The sequence below is a fragment of the Alexandromys fortis genome, unplaced genomic scaffold (genome assembly GCF_014885135.2).
Source record: "Alexandromys fortis isolate MF-2015 unplaced genomic scaffold, M_Fortis_MF-2015_v1.1 scaffold_69, whole genome shotgun sequence".
In the NCBI taxonomy this organism is placed as follows: domain Eukaryota; kingdom Metazoa; phylum Chordata; class Mammalia; order Rodentia; family Cricetidae; genus Alexandromys; species Alexandromys fortis.
This window is the reverse complement of record NW_026067951.1, coordinates 3,819,933-3,836,472: the sequence shown is the minus strand read 5'-3', so window position 1 is coordinate 3,836,472 and position 16,540 is coordinate 3,819,933. Positions and strand designations below refer to the sequence as shown.

General features: G+C 41.1%; 1 protein-coding gene across 2 annotated transcripts in view; it reads right to left on the bottom strand.

The window, feature by feature from the left end:
* Positions 1-2,129: 2,129 nt before the first annotated feature.
* The window catches only part of Usp6nl (USP6 N-terminal like), a 132,597-nt gene continuing 118,186 nt past the window's right edge, over positions 2,130-16,540 (bottom strand). For both annotated transcript variants that reach the window (XM_050150489.1, XM_050150488.1), the window contains exon 15: positions 2,130-5,335. In XM_050150489.1, coding sequence (XP_050006446.1) covers positions 3,969-5,335 — 1,367 coding nt within the window. In that variant the 3' untranslated portion in view covers positions 2,130-3,968. The remainder of the gene's footprint in view (positions 5,336-16,540) is intronic.

Genomic DNA, 16,540 nt, shown 5'->3' with positions numbered 1-16,540 from the left:
TACAAGGACTTAGCATAGCAGCTGGCACAGACACAAAACTCAAATCACCATCACTATTAACTCCATTCACTCAAATAATCAAATCATGGCTGTCTTCTCTTCCACCCATACCTCTCAGATGCCCATATGTTATAGCTGATAATGGTGAAGACAGGAAAGGGAATGGGAATTGCCCAATGTCACACAACTGCTGAACAGCAAACCCAGCCTACCATGCAGATCTAACAGTCTCCAGCCCACATGGTCCAACTGACAGGGGAACAGAACACTACTGCCATTTCTCACAGATAACTCTACTTTGTGGGTGACAGCTTTGCTTGATCACCTTCTCTGGGGCAGGTACTCTGATAACTTTTGTTCCCCTATACTGGCAAAGTCCCACTTTTCTCTGGAATAACCACATGTCTATCAAATGATGACAACTATCAACCCCCAAATCCCACATGTCACAACAGAAGTTGCTCTGTCACTGAACTGAAACTGACTCAATTCTTTTGAAGGGCTGCTGGCCCCAACTTCCCAACTCCCCCAACACTGGACTATAAGGCAGCCCTGACCCTCCTCTCCTTCCGTGGTAGAGCAGGTTTCAGGGAACAGGGTCTGAAGAGAACAGCTTCGATGGCACAGAATAAAACAGCAACAGCTTTAGAAATGAAATTCTAGTAAAAAAAAAAAAACCCACACCAATCCCACAGAACACTGCGATTACTACTCAGAACAGACAGACATTCCATGCTCACACATTATAAGATTTAGTAAGACCATTAAGATGGTAACTGTTCATAATTATCTGTGCACTCAAAACAATCCTTTCATGTTCTCAAGCGTGGAAACAGCCCCTGTGAGTATTAGCTGCTCAAAATGTTGACTGGTCAAATGAAGCTAGACCAGGGTTTTCTCCTCGCTTAGATCTTTAAATAGCTGGGGCTAAGAAAAGTAGACCACTGAAGGAAAATGGCAACCTCAAGGCTCTGTTTTGAAGGAGTGGGGTAAGGAGTCAGTCAGGAAGTGAACCTCCTTCCTTGAAGCTAATCAGCTGTGACTAGAAGTTCATAAAATTCACAGACAGCTGATAATGCTGTGGCCAGTGGACTTTTCCTAATTTTCCTGACACCACTCCTTAAACTGTGAAACTTCTGACCTCAGAGAATTTTAAAAGCTAATTCACCTGTAGTGTTTGCATTTGAGACCAAGGGTTCAACCCTCACCATTCAAAACAAAACCCACACTACAAAAGTCCTGTGCTGAGTAAGATGGAGGGCCATGTCTGTGACCTCAGCACTTGGGAGGCTAATGCAGGAAGACCATCTCAACTTCAAGGTGAGCCAGGTATACAGTTTCAGAACAAGCAGGGATGCATAGCAAGACTGTCTCAAAATACAAAAACAACAACAAACCACAATATCCCATAACAGAAACACAAGACAACTTCGTAGGCATTTTTCTTTAAAGAGAGTTTCAAGCTAAAAGCATTAAGACAAGAAAGAAATACAGTTAGCTGATACCTACCCAAGATATGATTTAAGTGGTCTGGGGTGAGATTTGATCAGGGAAAAAAAAAAACCCCGGCAAAAACGAAAACTTAAGTTCACTAGCTAGGTCTAAAGATCAGCAGGGCTCATTCTCAGGAAACCTACAACCGTGCCCAAAGGCTCACTCATTTTGCTGCACAAAGATCATGAAGAAGACTCACCCTTGACAAATACACTACGGGCATGCAGTTACAAAACAAAACTGGCTACTAGGCCTGGAATGTCCTCAACAAATGTATTCTATACATACATTTTGAATCACTTTGTCAATATTTTCCTCTTATCATTTCTTTTATTTAAAAATAAATTTAAAATAATAAAATTGTATAGTGGCAAAATAATTTTAAATTAAAATTTTCTACTTAAAAACCAACAGAGATACATTTTATAGTAGGGAAGACCTTATTGCCTTTAATAATACTTCAACCAAGGGAAGATGATGTGGTTCTAAACATGGTGTCACTGGAGATGAAAGCTGAACTGCAGCGTATGTAAAACACCGTGGGGAAGCACAGAAGACATCTGGCTGGCCCTGCAAGCACCAGAACAAAGCACTTGCCACGTGAAAACGGCACATAGAAGACACAGAACAAAATATGCATATTACTTTTAGCATGTTAAAAACAATCACATCAAAAAGTATACAGATAAAAATGCCATAAATGACATAAGAAAATAGTGTGTGTGTATATATATATTGCATTTATATATATATAGTCTACATTATTTACCACTATGATATATACTTTCTGGAGAGGCATAGATGCTGCCATCATAAACTAAATTGTACAGCTTGGTTCCTTGTAAGCCACAAAGTCACACTTTAAGAACTGTAATTAATATCCTCAGCTACATTTCTATACATTTATTTCTCACCTTCCACATGATCTAAATCAAGAGCCTGGTTATTTTGTCAGGGGTTGGAGTTTCAGTGTGATGCTCACCTTTAATATACTGCATTTGTTTCCAAACTTAATAACATCATTACCACATTGATTAGATTACATTGAGATCATTATATACATTAAAAATATTGTCACGTTCACTAGCTAAACAAATGTTGCTTTCATCTTAAGACATATTCTTGTACCTCAAATGCTTATATCCCCAACATGGAGGAAGGGGACAATCTCTGTTGGACTCTCTCCTTTCTGATATTCAGATACAAGAAGGGAACAACGAGACAAGCCTCCACACAGAGCACCCTCTCTTAAGGAACCCACCATGTTGTCTATGTCGTGGTGACAGTAGTGTACAATAGCATATTTTAATTGTTTTAAACCATGAACCTCAATTATTTTTCACTGAAAAGTTTTTCAAAAACTATGAAACATACTATTTTTTTTACAAAGATCAAAATTCTAGATGCTTATTAGGGTATTTTTCACAATTTTGACCAGGATAATGTAATGGCCCAGTAAGTGTAGCAATACCCATCCATTACACTCAGTAAAGAATGAGTGTCTGAAGAAGCCCATGTGAGCGGTTCTCTTGGGACCCTGTGAAACTGAAGCAGAGCGAGGAATAAACAGTCTGGCTAAAGCTGCTTTCAAATGAACCTGAAAACCAACCTTCCACTGCCCAGAGTGCTGCAAGGACTATGACTTCCAACTCCTTCTGCAGTCAGTGCCCTGCACCCGTCAAGACCAGAGCCAAGGGCACAGGGCACCGAGACAGCTGGAGGTGAGAGGACACAGTGAGCCTGTGCCACAGCCACACCCGCAAGCTACCTGACCCACATTTTAAGCACCATAAGTGGTTGGCCTTTCTCCCCAGTGTCTTTAATTTTCAGGTAGAGATAAAATGGCAGGAACAGAAGGAGAATGACATTCTGTGAGATGTAGGATTCATAAAGTCAGGACAATTTCTTTAGTCAGTTTCAGTTTAGAACCTATGCTAAAATCTGACCAGGGCAGGATGGGTAGAAAGATAGGGGGAAACACGGTTATGCCGTGGATCTAGGTTAAAGGTAGCTTTAAAAAACATTTCTAAGTTCTGTGATCAAAATCTGTATGCACAGGTGTATGTTACACCTATTAAAAAATGAGTGATAGCCTTCAGAACATCTCCTCTGGTGTCTCAGTGCTTTCTGACAGTGGTCAAAACAGAATGTATCAACAGAGTGAAACATTCAGGTCTGAAGGAAAGATATGAAGGAAACAAAATAAAGAGCCTCACTGTGTGGACATCCCTAAAAACTATTGCTATGTTTCCAGGTTAATCTCCTACTAAGTTTCCGTGACGATGCAATGAAACACTCATCTCAGCAGAATCTACATGGAGATAAAGCACTTCCACACACTCTCTTCCTGACATACACCGGAACTGCACGAGTTGTTTACAATAGTATAAAATACTGCTTTGGCAACTATTAACATAGAAATGTGGCTATCACATGGTTTCTGTTCTTTTGTCTTCAGTGAATACAGCCAACTCTCACAGCAACACTGACTCTTGAATAGAAAGTCCCTCTCTATTTCTGTAGTGATGTGCTGGAGGTGAGGGACCTGCATATTGATACCCAGGAGGACTGGCATCTTCTACAGCTGGGTTAATTATATACCTCACTGGACTATCTACAGATACTTCTGGAAGGCCATGGTCCTGAAAAGGTATGTGTTGAAAGGCTGTGTATTTTGGTAAATTGCTTAAGTGGCTACGGCTAGCATCTCGAGTCCATGATTGTCCATGCATCTCAGGTCTGTATGTATAACTAACTTCTGACCATTTTCTGTTCTCTGGCGAATAATCCACTGGAGGAAGGATGAACTTTCCATTCTTTGGTAACCCTGAACTACCTGTATATCCCCCAGCACCAATGTCAATGGGAAGAACTTCAATTCGACTGGATGGTAGAACAACAGGAGTTGGGCGGCTGTAGGACTTCTCCGGAGAAACATCAACTGAAAGAGAAGAACCATACAGTCTCCTGGAAGGATTAATTTGGGTCCCAGGGTTGATCTGTGGGGACACAAAGCTGCTCTGGGCAACAGGTATGTGTTTTGGAGAGTTTCCATGGTAACCAGGGGGGTTGCTGTAGGAGGGTGGATATGCAGCCCTGTGCTCCTCCCCTTCTAACTGGGATGGGTATCGCACATGGCTGGGAGGCTGCACTTTCAAAGTAAATTTGTTGGATACTTTTGACGGGCTGGAATTTGGCTCAGTGTGCTTTCTTGGATTGTGAGGGTGGGTCCTTTCTGGGGCCTCTTCCACAGAGGCTCCGTTTTCATTCTCACTCCCAGGCACATTGTCATACTGGGAAGCATTAGAACCCCGTTTTCCATCACTGCCATCAAAATACTTCATCTTCTGCCTCGAGTTTGACATTCGGGTCTCAGCAGAACTTGGAATGGCAACTGTAGGAGTGGGATACACTGAATGACTTTTGCCTTCGATGGCATATTTAGCAGTTCTTTCAATCACTGAGGCATCTGATGGTTTTTTCCATTTGGGCATAAATTCCTTTCTGATGTTTGAAATTGCATTGCTATTTTGGTTAGCAGCTGCATGGTTGTAGTGCCTGGAACTGTCCTGGGGACCTGACGAAGGCTTCAGGTGTTTACTATCATCATCCACTGACTTCCGTCTTGGTGGCCGGACTCTTTCTGGGGTACTGGTTCTGCTGTGGTGGGCAGGGGAATGCTCATGCTTCTTGTGAGGTGATCCACTTTCTCCTCGGCTGCTTAGCTGGGGGCTGGGCCTGCCAACACTTCTTTGTCCATTGCTCAACTGACTAATACAAGCAGAATTAGAGTCGGGTGGAAGCTGTCCCAAGGGTTTCTTTGGATATTCTTCCTCCTTACCTAAAGGAAAGATAAATTCATAAGTAAAACAAACACAGGAACGATGGGCATCTAGTCTAAGAGACACAGTATTAACAACTGCAGACTGTCTTGTGTACAGAAAATGCCAGTAACTGACAGGTGGCAAGTTTACATAAATGGCACTAAACACAGCTAACTTCGCCTAACACCTGATTCTTCTATTTTCTTAAGACACACTGTCACACACTTTATTCCTAACACAATGTTGAGTCTTAACATTATGTTATTTTCATTCTAACCCATGCCTTTGAAATCAATAAAGTTTTCGCTTTCAGTTTCAAACAGATCTGTCAGAGTTGCAAGTCACTTGATAACTTACTGTGGTCCCAAAGTTCTCCCCATATTCTTATTATTTTGGGTATTTCCCACAGTGTAACTTATTCTTTAAAGAAACATACTCTTCAACTGGAGACAAGCATCCTAAAAACATTCTACTTAAAAATGTGAAGACAGGAAAAGAAATTAGGAAAGAATGAAAACTACATTAGGTAATTTCTTTAATTAAAAAAAATTTCTGAGTGTTGTCTGAATATATGTATGGACACCATTTGGGTGCCAAGTACCTGGAACCCTGAGAAGTGGAGTTTCAAATGGTTGTAAGCACTGGGAATTAAAGTTCTTAAGCAACCAGTGTACTTAACCACAGAACCATCTCTCCAGTCCATTTTAGTTTTATATTATAAATAATTAACATAGAATTGTAAGGAATTGAAGGAAGGTGCAATAAAATGGCTAGTTAGCAAGAAATATTTTTAAATTCTCTATTATAACATTACCAGATTACCATGAAACTAATGTAGATTACCATGAAAGGACTTCGTTTGCAAAAACTGCAAAATGTTTTACCCATTATTATGAAAGTTTTTTTGTCATTTAAAATAAGGCTTTGCTCTCTTCAAATATTCACTTAATGGTCCAACTTAACTGATACTTACTATGATCTGCGTGCGTTGCTGTGAATATAGAGATGTGATATTTTTGTGTGACTCTAGTCACCACAATCTTATTTCTGTTGTATTTAGGGGGGGGGGTGGGGAAAGGGATACCATGTTTATTACTCTTAGAATTCTCACACTGCAAGTTTCTTAAAGGAAGTTTTAATTGGTACATTAACAGGTATAGACCCAACTTGTTTAGGATACTTTAAGAGAAATACAATGCTCTGTTTAGAGGGGGAGAATGAGCAACATCATCCTTTAAATACATCGCCAGCATCAGTACTGTGCAGGGCCAGAGAATGGCTCAGAGGGTAAAGGCTGCCAAGCCAGAGAACTCAAGTTCGATCCTTGGAACCTACGTGACATAGACAATAAGTAGATGTGGCAGAGCATTTGCTTAGCATGTATAAGGCCCCGGATCCTGTCACCAGCATTCCAACTCAATCCAATCCTATCTGATCCAAAGAAAGCAAAACAAAACAACAGGAAAATTAAGGTGGTAAAAGCAATTTAAAACTTGGAAGTGGGATGGTGCAGAGCAAGGAAGAGTGCCAGAAAGAGCACAACCCTCTCTCTGAACAAAGGCCCAAGAAGGTGAGAAGTCCCAGAAGGAGGTCAGAAAACTAAGTCATAACACACAGGGCACTATGAAGAGGACTTGGAGTTTTGTCCTGAGTTAACTGGAAAATTCTAGAGACTTTTCAGCAGATCAGTTCTATAATCTGAGGTACATCACAGAAGTTATTTTAAATGGTGGTTTAGACTTAGATTGGGTGATAATAAATGACGACAATGATAGTCATAATGGCTTACGATCATTAAGTAATCACCAGATGTCAGCCATCATTCAAAACACTATGCATAGAACATTTGCGATTTCATTATCTCATTCTGTGACAAAACTGAGGCACAGGTGAACTTGCTCAAGTGTTCACAGCTAGCAGGTAGCAGATCCAGAGTTCAAACCCAAAGCTGACTCCAGCATCTTCCCTCTCACTCTCCCCTCATACTCTGCTGCAGTGAAGCAGTGAGGCAGGTGGCTTTGGACATGTTAACGTGAAGCCCACGTGGTAAGATGTGAGCCAGGAGGCATCAGCAGAGTGAAGGATATACGCTGCTTCAAAGACAGCAGAGCACGCCACTCAGCAACTGTGACATAGACAGCATTCCCATGTGTCTCTTTGATGACCAAAATTATTTCAAGTGGTAACACAAACTTGAAAAAGCTAGCATTTGAGAGTTTTTGCTTATGAATATGGAAAGTGGGTTAAATGCTGGCTGAGAGCAGAGTATTCAGCTCCTCAGGGTAAAGACCAACAAGTTATGAAACAAGACCTATCTAGCACCCCAACAAAATGTCCTTATTTTTAAATCAGTTCTACAACAGTTAATCAGTTAGTCCCAGAAAAATATGTGACTGTCATCTTCTCTGCCAGGGACAATGAGTAGAACACGCACTGATTATCAAGATGATACAAAGACCTGCAACACAAAACCCCAGCTTACAACTTTCCTCTAGTCCCAACTCTGGCAATTCAAGAAGAGCAGGACAGTTAAAGGCTAGTTACTATCCTATCAGATGATGCACCAGCCAAGCATCAAAACCCAGCTCACAGGTGCAGACTGAATGGGACCCTGATATGCACATAGCCGCTTAAAAGCAAGGAAACTGTGGGACCAATTGTTATATGAATGCTCACAACTGCAATGTGTTAGAAAAAAAAATACCTACATGCTTAACTGGAGGATTTCTAAAATTATGAAATAAATAACAATGAAACAAGGTACATAATGTAAGTTTTTATGTCTACTGTTATGTTAATATTTTTAGCATGAACCAGAAGTGAAGTGAGTTACCAACAGCATACAGAAGATAACCCATTTATTACAAATTCTATACAGTTCTAAGCCTGCATCTGAGGAGCTAGTTAGTGCTGGTTAACAAAATAGAAGTGCTCTCCAACAGAGGCTTGTTATGTTGTCTTAGTTGCCATAAACCTCTGCTATGAACATGTGGTGCTTCCACAGTGGTTTTCAATAGTCCAGATGATAATGACACACAGTTTGGGGTAAGACTTGCAGGCCGCATTTTCAGCGTAATCCTAAATGTCTTAAAGACCCTGCCAAATGCTTTACTCTATACATTACGTTAACAGTGATTTTCTGACTCACTAAATGAACAAACTTCAGTAAAAACAAGACTAGCCTAATAGACAAGGCGTTCTCAATGGAGCTAGCAATCATGTACTATGCTTTCTTCATGCTCAAACATCTATTCCAGATGGTCCATTCAGCGCTTCTTCCCTCACATATATACTATGTTTGCGGGTCTGGGATTTAAGACATCTGGCTTTATTACTTTCAAAAAATTGAAAAATTGATGTTTCCTCATCTCCATACTTTATAATTTTACAGTCATGGTTGACCTTGTCAAACGCAAAGTTCAAGAACCTTCACTCCATCCATTTCATCTAGTTTTTTTCCTCCAAAACCATGGAAGCAAAACCAAAATGGGACAATGCCCACACACCAGACAAATGTAACTGTCCTGTGCTTCTCGGCTCTTCTCACTCAACACAGAATCACTGGCTGAGGTTCTACTGTAGGAAACATAAGAAAGGTAGACAGGTAGAGTGTGTAAGGAAGACCCAAAGAAGAACTTGAAAAAAACCCGAAGTGAAGGAAGCTGGTGGGGAAGAAACTCGATGAAGATGAGAACATGCATGAGAAAACACACATCCTCCACATTTAGGCACGGACATCCACCTTTATTCAGCAACAGCCATTGGTGTTTATTCTGAAAGCCTTTGAATAAATAAAGATAGGATGTACAAGCAAAGTATGGAGTCGTAGGCAAAAGGTCTGTATTCCTCAGGAGAAGGAATTTTAAACTAGCAAGTAAGAGACAGGCAGAGGTAGGAACTCGTGCAGGTACAGGAAAGTTTATTTTCAGTGTAAAGAACAAGACACATTTTTCACCTCTCATTTTCAGTACAGAAATATGTCTAAGGAAAACCAACTAACACTGTATGCATCTGACATTTGGTGTGAGTATAGCCTTCAACAGCTGAGCCATCTCTCAGCCTAACACACACATCTACAGACTGTGTAAGAATTGACAGCAAGCTGGAGAGATGGCTCGACAGGGTTCTTCTTCTGGAAGACCCAGGCTCAATTCCCAGAAACCACATGACAGCTTATAAACTTTGCTACTGCAGTTCTAAGGAATCCAGTGCCCTCTTCTGGTCTCTGTGGGCACTGCATGTATGTGGTGCACAGAGACATACATGCAAGCAAAACCATACACATAAAACCTAAAGATAATAATTTTAAGAATTAAAGGAAATTCACTGAATGGCTAAGTGATCAAAATGAACACTGGGGCACAATGTTTGTGTTCTAAAATATTCAAGAAAAGCTTCTCACACCCACTCATAGCACATTTTCACCACCCAGCAGCTTCTCCTGTCACCTTCAGAGTACCTAGCTCATTAGAAGACTGTGAATCAGAGCAATGGCACACGCCCATGTGACAAGCCAGAAACTCTGATTACAACAAACACAGCTCAGAGTTAAGAAAGTAGAGTTTGGGGAGGAAAGCCACACACAAGATTATACAGTATCTAGTTAACCCTCAGGTGACAAGCCCTCATTAGGTACCTGTGTGTAAAAGCCAATGGTCAATATAGTAAATGCACAAACACATTTATAGAAAATGGCCTCTTTGTTCCCATAAAACTTTTCAATGAACAGGCAGTAGACAGGAATATAAAAGTGCCTCCTAAGATGTAAGTGCTTAAAAATCAATTCCTCTAAATGTTAAAAGCAGTGAAGCAAGCTAGGCCCAGAGTGCTTCTTAAGAGAGGGAGGGGCCTCACAGGTGTCAGGGCCAGAAAGGCACTGCTTCGGGTGCTTAGTTCTAAACAGTGTCCGCTCACTTGTACTTTCTGCTGTGCATGGGGAACAGGCTAATGGATACTTACAGCACAGCTGTGTCTTAGTACTGTTCTATTGCTGTAAAGAGACACATGGCCAAGGCAACTCTTAAGGAGAGCATTAGCTGGGGGCTTGATTACAGTTTTAGAGGGTTAGTCCATGACCATCATGAGTAAAGCAGACAGGCATGGCACTGGAGCAGTAGCTGAGAGCTTTACCTTCTGATCCACAGGCAGCAGGCAGACAGAGAGACGGTGACTGGGTCTGGCATGGCCTTTTGAAACCTCAAAGTCAACTCCAAATCATAGATTTCCTCCAACAAAGCCACAGCTCCTAATCCTTACCAAACAGTTCCATTAACTGGGGACCAGACATTCAAATATAAGAGCCTATGGGGGCCATTCTGGTTCAGACAACTACAGTCTGTGACAGTGGTGTCATAATACATTTCCCACAAACACTTGCTGACTGACTGGTTACATTACAATCACACTACTCCATGAGTCTCAGCAGTGCCACTATAACCAATGTGTGCATGTTCTTTACTACTCAGGGATGGTCTGGGCAAACGTACCTGTGAGGATGGGAAATAAAGTGTGGAAAGAAGATCAGAGAGAGGGACCAGAACAGGGTCCAGGAAAGAACAGAACAAGGCAAGGGAAAGGAATGAATGTGATACAGTGGAATGGACCGGAGAGGGGGAAACCAGAGCTGCATGGAGAGATGGAGGTGGCCCCAGGGAACCTATGAGAGGGGCTCCCCTCACAGAAGCAGGTTCTAAACCATGTCTCAAAGACCTCTCAGTTCCAACAGTCGAACCAAACCAGTCTCTTTGTAAAGCAATCTGACCTCTGTAACTAATGAAATTAAGAGAAACAACATACATGATTTCTACACAAAAATGATTTTTTTTGGTGCAGATTAAGTATTCAACTTTTACTGGGTCAAGGAAATACTGCGTGGGACCTATAAAAGCAACAAGGGTCACTATCAGTTATGTTTTTATGTGCTAAAAGTATTCTCTATCACAAAAAGTAGACTGAAGCAAATCTGCAAGTAGCTACCTTAACACACACACACACACACACACAGTCTTTGGTTATCTGGTGTTTTACATCCTCATTACTCCCAAGCAACAGTGATGAGAAGACTCAAGCACAACTATGTAGAAACAGATGCATTGAGTAGGGCATTTTTACAGTCAGTATTTGTTGCCCATGCTTTTAATCTGGGACTCTTCTCAGCAGGGCAATGGTTTTGCTCCCTCTACTGGTGTTCCTGCTCGGCTTCATGGCAGGAATTTACTTTCTCCTCTTTCCTGACAACACAAAGGTGAGCTCTGGCCATGTGCTGTCAGAACTCTGGGGGAGGCCATATTAATGGCACTTCACCACGTTCAGTAGCATAAGTGCTAACAATCTTCTCTCCCCACTCACAAGAAAATGTAACTTAATACGATTTAGGACAAAACCAAATGTATATTTCCTTTTTGGTTTTTCTTTGTTTGTTTAGCATTTTTTTTTGTCTTTACAAGCTCCAAAATGACAACAGTGGTCTACTCTAACTTCCCTAAAAAGATAAAAGGGTCCCTTTTCTGTCTCCTCGGGCCTGTCCATTTTTGGTCTTACTCAGGTCTCTGTCACCACCCAGTGGACACCACATTTTACTACAGAGTGGAGGTGAACTGCCTCAGAGGACCCCGTAAAAGATTAATTAGAGTGCTCCTGAGTGCTTCCTGGTGCTCCCTTCTACTTCTAAACTGCAACAACACAGTTCCAGCATACAGTGAAACTGACATGTACATGGCATGTACAAACACCATACAGAACCCCCATCCCCAACCTGTTTTGTGCTAATCTTTGGTGTACAGATTACTATGTTAAAAAGGACTGGAACGTCAAAAGGCTGTCTGCTTCATGCCAGGCATGCTATCAGCACTAACGATGCTGAGATTGGCCACTGTATCCAAGGGACACACACTAACATGAGTGTTCAAGCACCAAAAGAAAGAAGACAGGTGCAGGTATAAGCATTTGGTAAACACAGGTGATCAAATTTCAGGGTTTTGGGATCCTGCAGGCAGGCTGAGAAGGCTTTAGGTGGGAAATAATAATGCCTACGTCATGTGTGAAAACTGACAGCTTAGGTCAGATGTATTCAGAGACAATGCGCAGGTGAATTCCAAGAACTAAATGTTGAAGATGAATATATACAAAGGCAAACCGATGTTAAAGTGCACTTCCGGCTATACTCTGCAAGCTCTGCCCACAGCAGGAGAAGCTACTTTTGAATAGTAAACAGCACTGCTCTGGACTCACTCTGAACAATCAATGCCTATCATTTAGCAGTTGGATGATATCGGATAGTTATTTAACCTTGAACCCACGTTTCCCCATCTATAAGCTACAGATTAGTAATAACGATGCATAATGACAATGAAAATTGTTCACAGTTCTGCCAAATAGGAAATAAATAAAATAACAAAAATTCCTAACAGGTTGAAAGACCTCAAGAAGGAGAGGCGAGAAGTAGACAACAAAGAAAGGCAAACCTGGTGAGAAGTAGTGGGCTTCCCTGAGAAGAGGGTGGTATGCAGCCAGACTGCCTGCAAAACTATCAAAAGAGCACTAACCCAGACATAGCAAACAAGCAGGAGCAGGCTCAGTTAGGGTCACTGCTAAGAGGTCAAGAATACTGTGTGGCAATTATGTCCCCCAATCCCCCCGATTTATCAACATCTTTCATCTCCTCAACATTCAGACTTAAGCACAGAGAAGTTGAAAAGAATCAAGCACCTGAGCAATTCTGCATTTTTATTAAAGAATCTATCATTATTTTTATTTTAAAAATATATAAGAGGATTTAACTGTAGTTGACCTTTTTGTATTAATTTAACATATGTAAATGAGCTACTGATTTGAACTTTTGACTTTAAATGCAGACATTGAACACTGGTACATTCAGGAAATTTAAGATCCAGCACAGTCTTGAAGAGGAATAGGGTTCCAAGTTATTTTATTAGTTTGTTCTGTTTTGTAGTGTTAGGGGGTAAACAAAGAGCCTTGGGGTGCTGGGCAGGTTTTCTACCACTGAGCTCCTGCCCAGCAATTATAAATTATTTTACAATTATGCAAGATTTGTTCCTAAAGAGATATGCTGATATGCTGAGTGGAAACTGGATACAACGCACACACACACACATACAAATACACACACACATACATACACACAAAATCTAAAATATTTGTAGTCAATTGTAAATAGAACCAAACATTAACTAAAATTCCTTTTAAAAAAATGTTAAAATTACTACAGATTTAACTGGCTGGTGGTGGCACATGCCTTATCCCAGCACTCAGGAGGCAGAGGCAAGCAGACCTCTATGAGTTCAAGGCCAGCTTTCTGTACTGTGTGAGCTCCAGGAGAGCCAGGGCCACACAGAGAAACCTAATCTTGAAAAAGAAACAAACAAACAAATTACAAGATAACATAAAAATGTTATTCTAACTTCTTTAAATGAAACAACAGCCAAAAAAAAAAAAACCCCATAAATTTTATAATCCGGATTTTAATAAATAAAATGCTAATTTTAAAAAGCCTAAATAAACCATATCCAGAAAAATTGTCTTTGAAGACCAAAAAGCCCACAAAAGCAAATAAATACCACACTCCAAAGGCTGTTAGGAAAAGCTGAGTTGGTCATGCAAATGTGAACACTGGGCAAAGACATTCATAGGAGACTCCCACTTCACTGTGATGATACCCAAAGTACTGGAAGGGAAGGAAAGATGAACTGGAAAACAAGCAGCTAGAAAGACTTCTATGCCAACTAAAGGCTCTGGGTTTTCTCCGGAAGTACTGGCCTTCCCTACAAGAGGCTAGACACTCCTCATCATTTCCCCAGGAGGGAAGGAAGCCATACAGACTCAGCGGCCCGGCCCGCTTTAACAGACACTAACAGACACTGCTCTGAGGGAAATCTTTACAAGACATTACAAAGCCTTAGAAACACATTAACTGATAAACTGTACTGTAGCTGATTGGGTTCCAGGAAGCTGGGGGTTGCATGGAATAGGAGATTTCTTTTTGTTGTTGTTTTTTGTTTTTCGAGACAGGGTTTCTCTGTGGTTTTGGAGCCTGTCCTGGAACTAGCTCTTGTAGACCAGGCTGGTCTCTAACTCACAGAGATCCTCCTGCCTCTGCCTCCCAAGTGCTGGATTAAAGGCATGCACCACCACTGCCCGGCAGAATAAGAGATTTTAGGAACTTCTTTTTTTTTTTTAATATTTATTTATTATGTATACAATATTCTGTCTGTGTGTATGCCTGAAGGCCAGAAGAGGGCACCAGATCTCTTTACAGATGGTTGTGAGCCACCATGCGGTTGCTGGGAATTGACCTCAGGACCTTTGGAAGAGCAGGCAATGCTCTTAACCACTGAGCCATCTCTCCAGCCCCCGGAATAGGAGATTTTAAATGACTAAAGATTAATGAGTGTTGCCCATTTTACCGTATCATGAAATACAGAAAAATAGGAAGTTCAGAGGTTGAGTGGAGATAACTGACCCAGTTTGCAGTGTGAGGGACAGGCAGGAAAGATGCCCACTCAAGGTACTGACAAAACAAATTGGAGCCATGGGTTCCCAGGACTAAGGTCTGGGATAGAAGTAGAGATTAGAAAGTCCTTCAAAGAACCTGCCATGGTTATGGACTGCTCAAGTAAATCGATCAGAATAAACAACATTAGACAGTGCATCCAAGATAAGCTCAGGAGAAGCCGGGTGCACACTCAAGCAATGGAATGGTGACAAGAGTTTGGAACAAGACTGCAAGAACACCTGGAACCCAGCATGAAATGACTGCAAACTGCTCTAGACACATACAAGTGCATGCTTTCTTCCCCGATCCAGTCACCAGCTGTCACCACCAGTACAAAGACCACGTAAAGGAGAAAGTGCAAACTAGATGTTCATTTTTTACAAGCTAAACAAAAGTCCAGCATTTTTCTGGGGGGCTTGGAGGAACACATGTATCACAGTCAATGGCAACAAAATGCTTGCTTTTTAGAAGCACTTCCTATTTTCTGAAAATTAAGTTATTTAAGAAAAATTTCGGGGCTGGAAAGATGACTCAATGATTAAGGGCACTGGCTGCTCTTCCAGAGGACCCAGGTTTAATTCCCAGCACCTACATGGCAGCTCACAACTGTCTGTAACTCCAGTTTCCTGGGATCTGACACCTTCACACCAATGCACATAAAATAAAGTTAAAATAAATTATTTTAAAAAAAGAAAATTTCTTGATTTTTGTATATAGGTAATAAGCTATAACTTCTGCCCAAAATGTCATTCACAACAGATCAACACACAGTTCCAAAGAGCATGCTTATGAATGGCTTCCTCAGAATAGAAGCCATTTTCAAGGAGAAAACTGGTGAAGGAGAAAAAAATTCAACATTTATTCCATCTTTTCAGTAAGAATTAGATTTAAAGACACTCTAAGCATCCCTGCTGATAAGACAGCAAAAGCTCTTTGTTACAAGAAAGTCTATCAAAAAATATAAAAGCAATGAATTTGAAAACCACTCTTTTGTGGTCTCTATCTGACTTGTTCAAGAATACAGTAAATTCTTGCCCTACTTGAGCCAAAGGATAAGCCCTTATACTAAAAAATAATAAATAAATAACCCCCAAATCTGTAAACCTTAATCAACCAACCAATCAAACAACATAGAAGGCAATCCAAATACAACTGGAAATATTCAGCATGAATAGCCATGAGGATAGACTGGGGAATCACACTGTTACTCTTGTGGATGTGGCTATGGTGCCATGGTTAAGCCAGAAGAATACCCTGGTTTCACAGACACAGTGACTGCAGCTTTTAGGTGATGTATCTTGGTATCTTTACTTTCATTTTTAAATTCTTCAATACATTCAATAAACTGTGTAATGGGCATGTTGTGGTAGGATGGTCACTACAAATTTCCCTACCTGAGTAAATGTTGGAAAAGATGTGTTGCGGGGACGACTGCCAGCGGGACCAGGACTTATCCTAGGTCCATGAACTCACTTTCTGGAGCCCATTCCCTATGATGCAATGCCTTGTTCAGCCTTGATATGGGGGAGGGACTTGGTACTGTCTCCACTTGATATGCCAGACTTTGTTGACCCTTCCCCCAGGGAGGCCTTACTCCCACTCCCTCTGAGGACTGGATAGGGGTGTCTGTAAAGAGGGGAGGGAGGGGAAACTGTGGTTGGTACGTAAAATGAATAAAAAAAATTAAATCAAAGTTTCAAAATATGAAAAA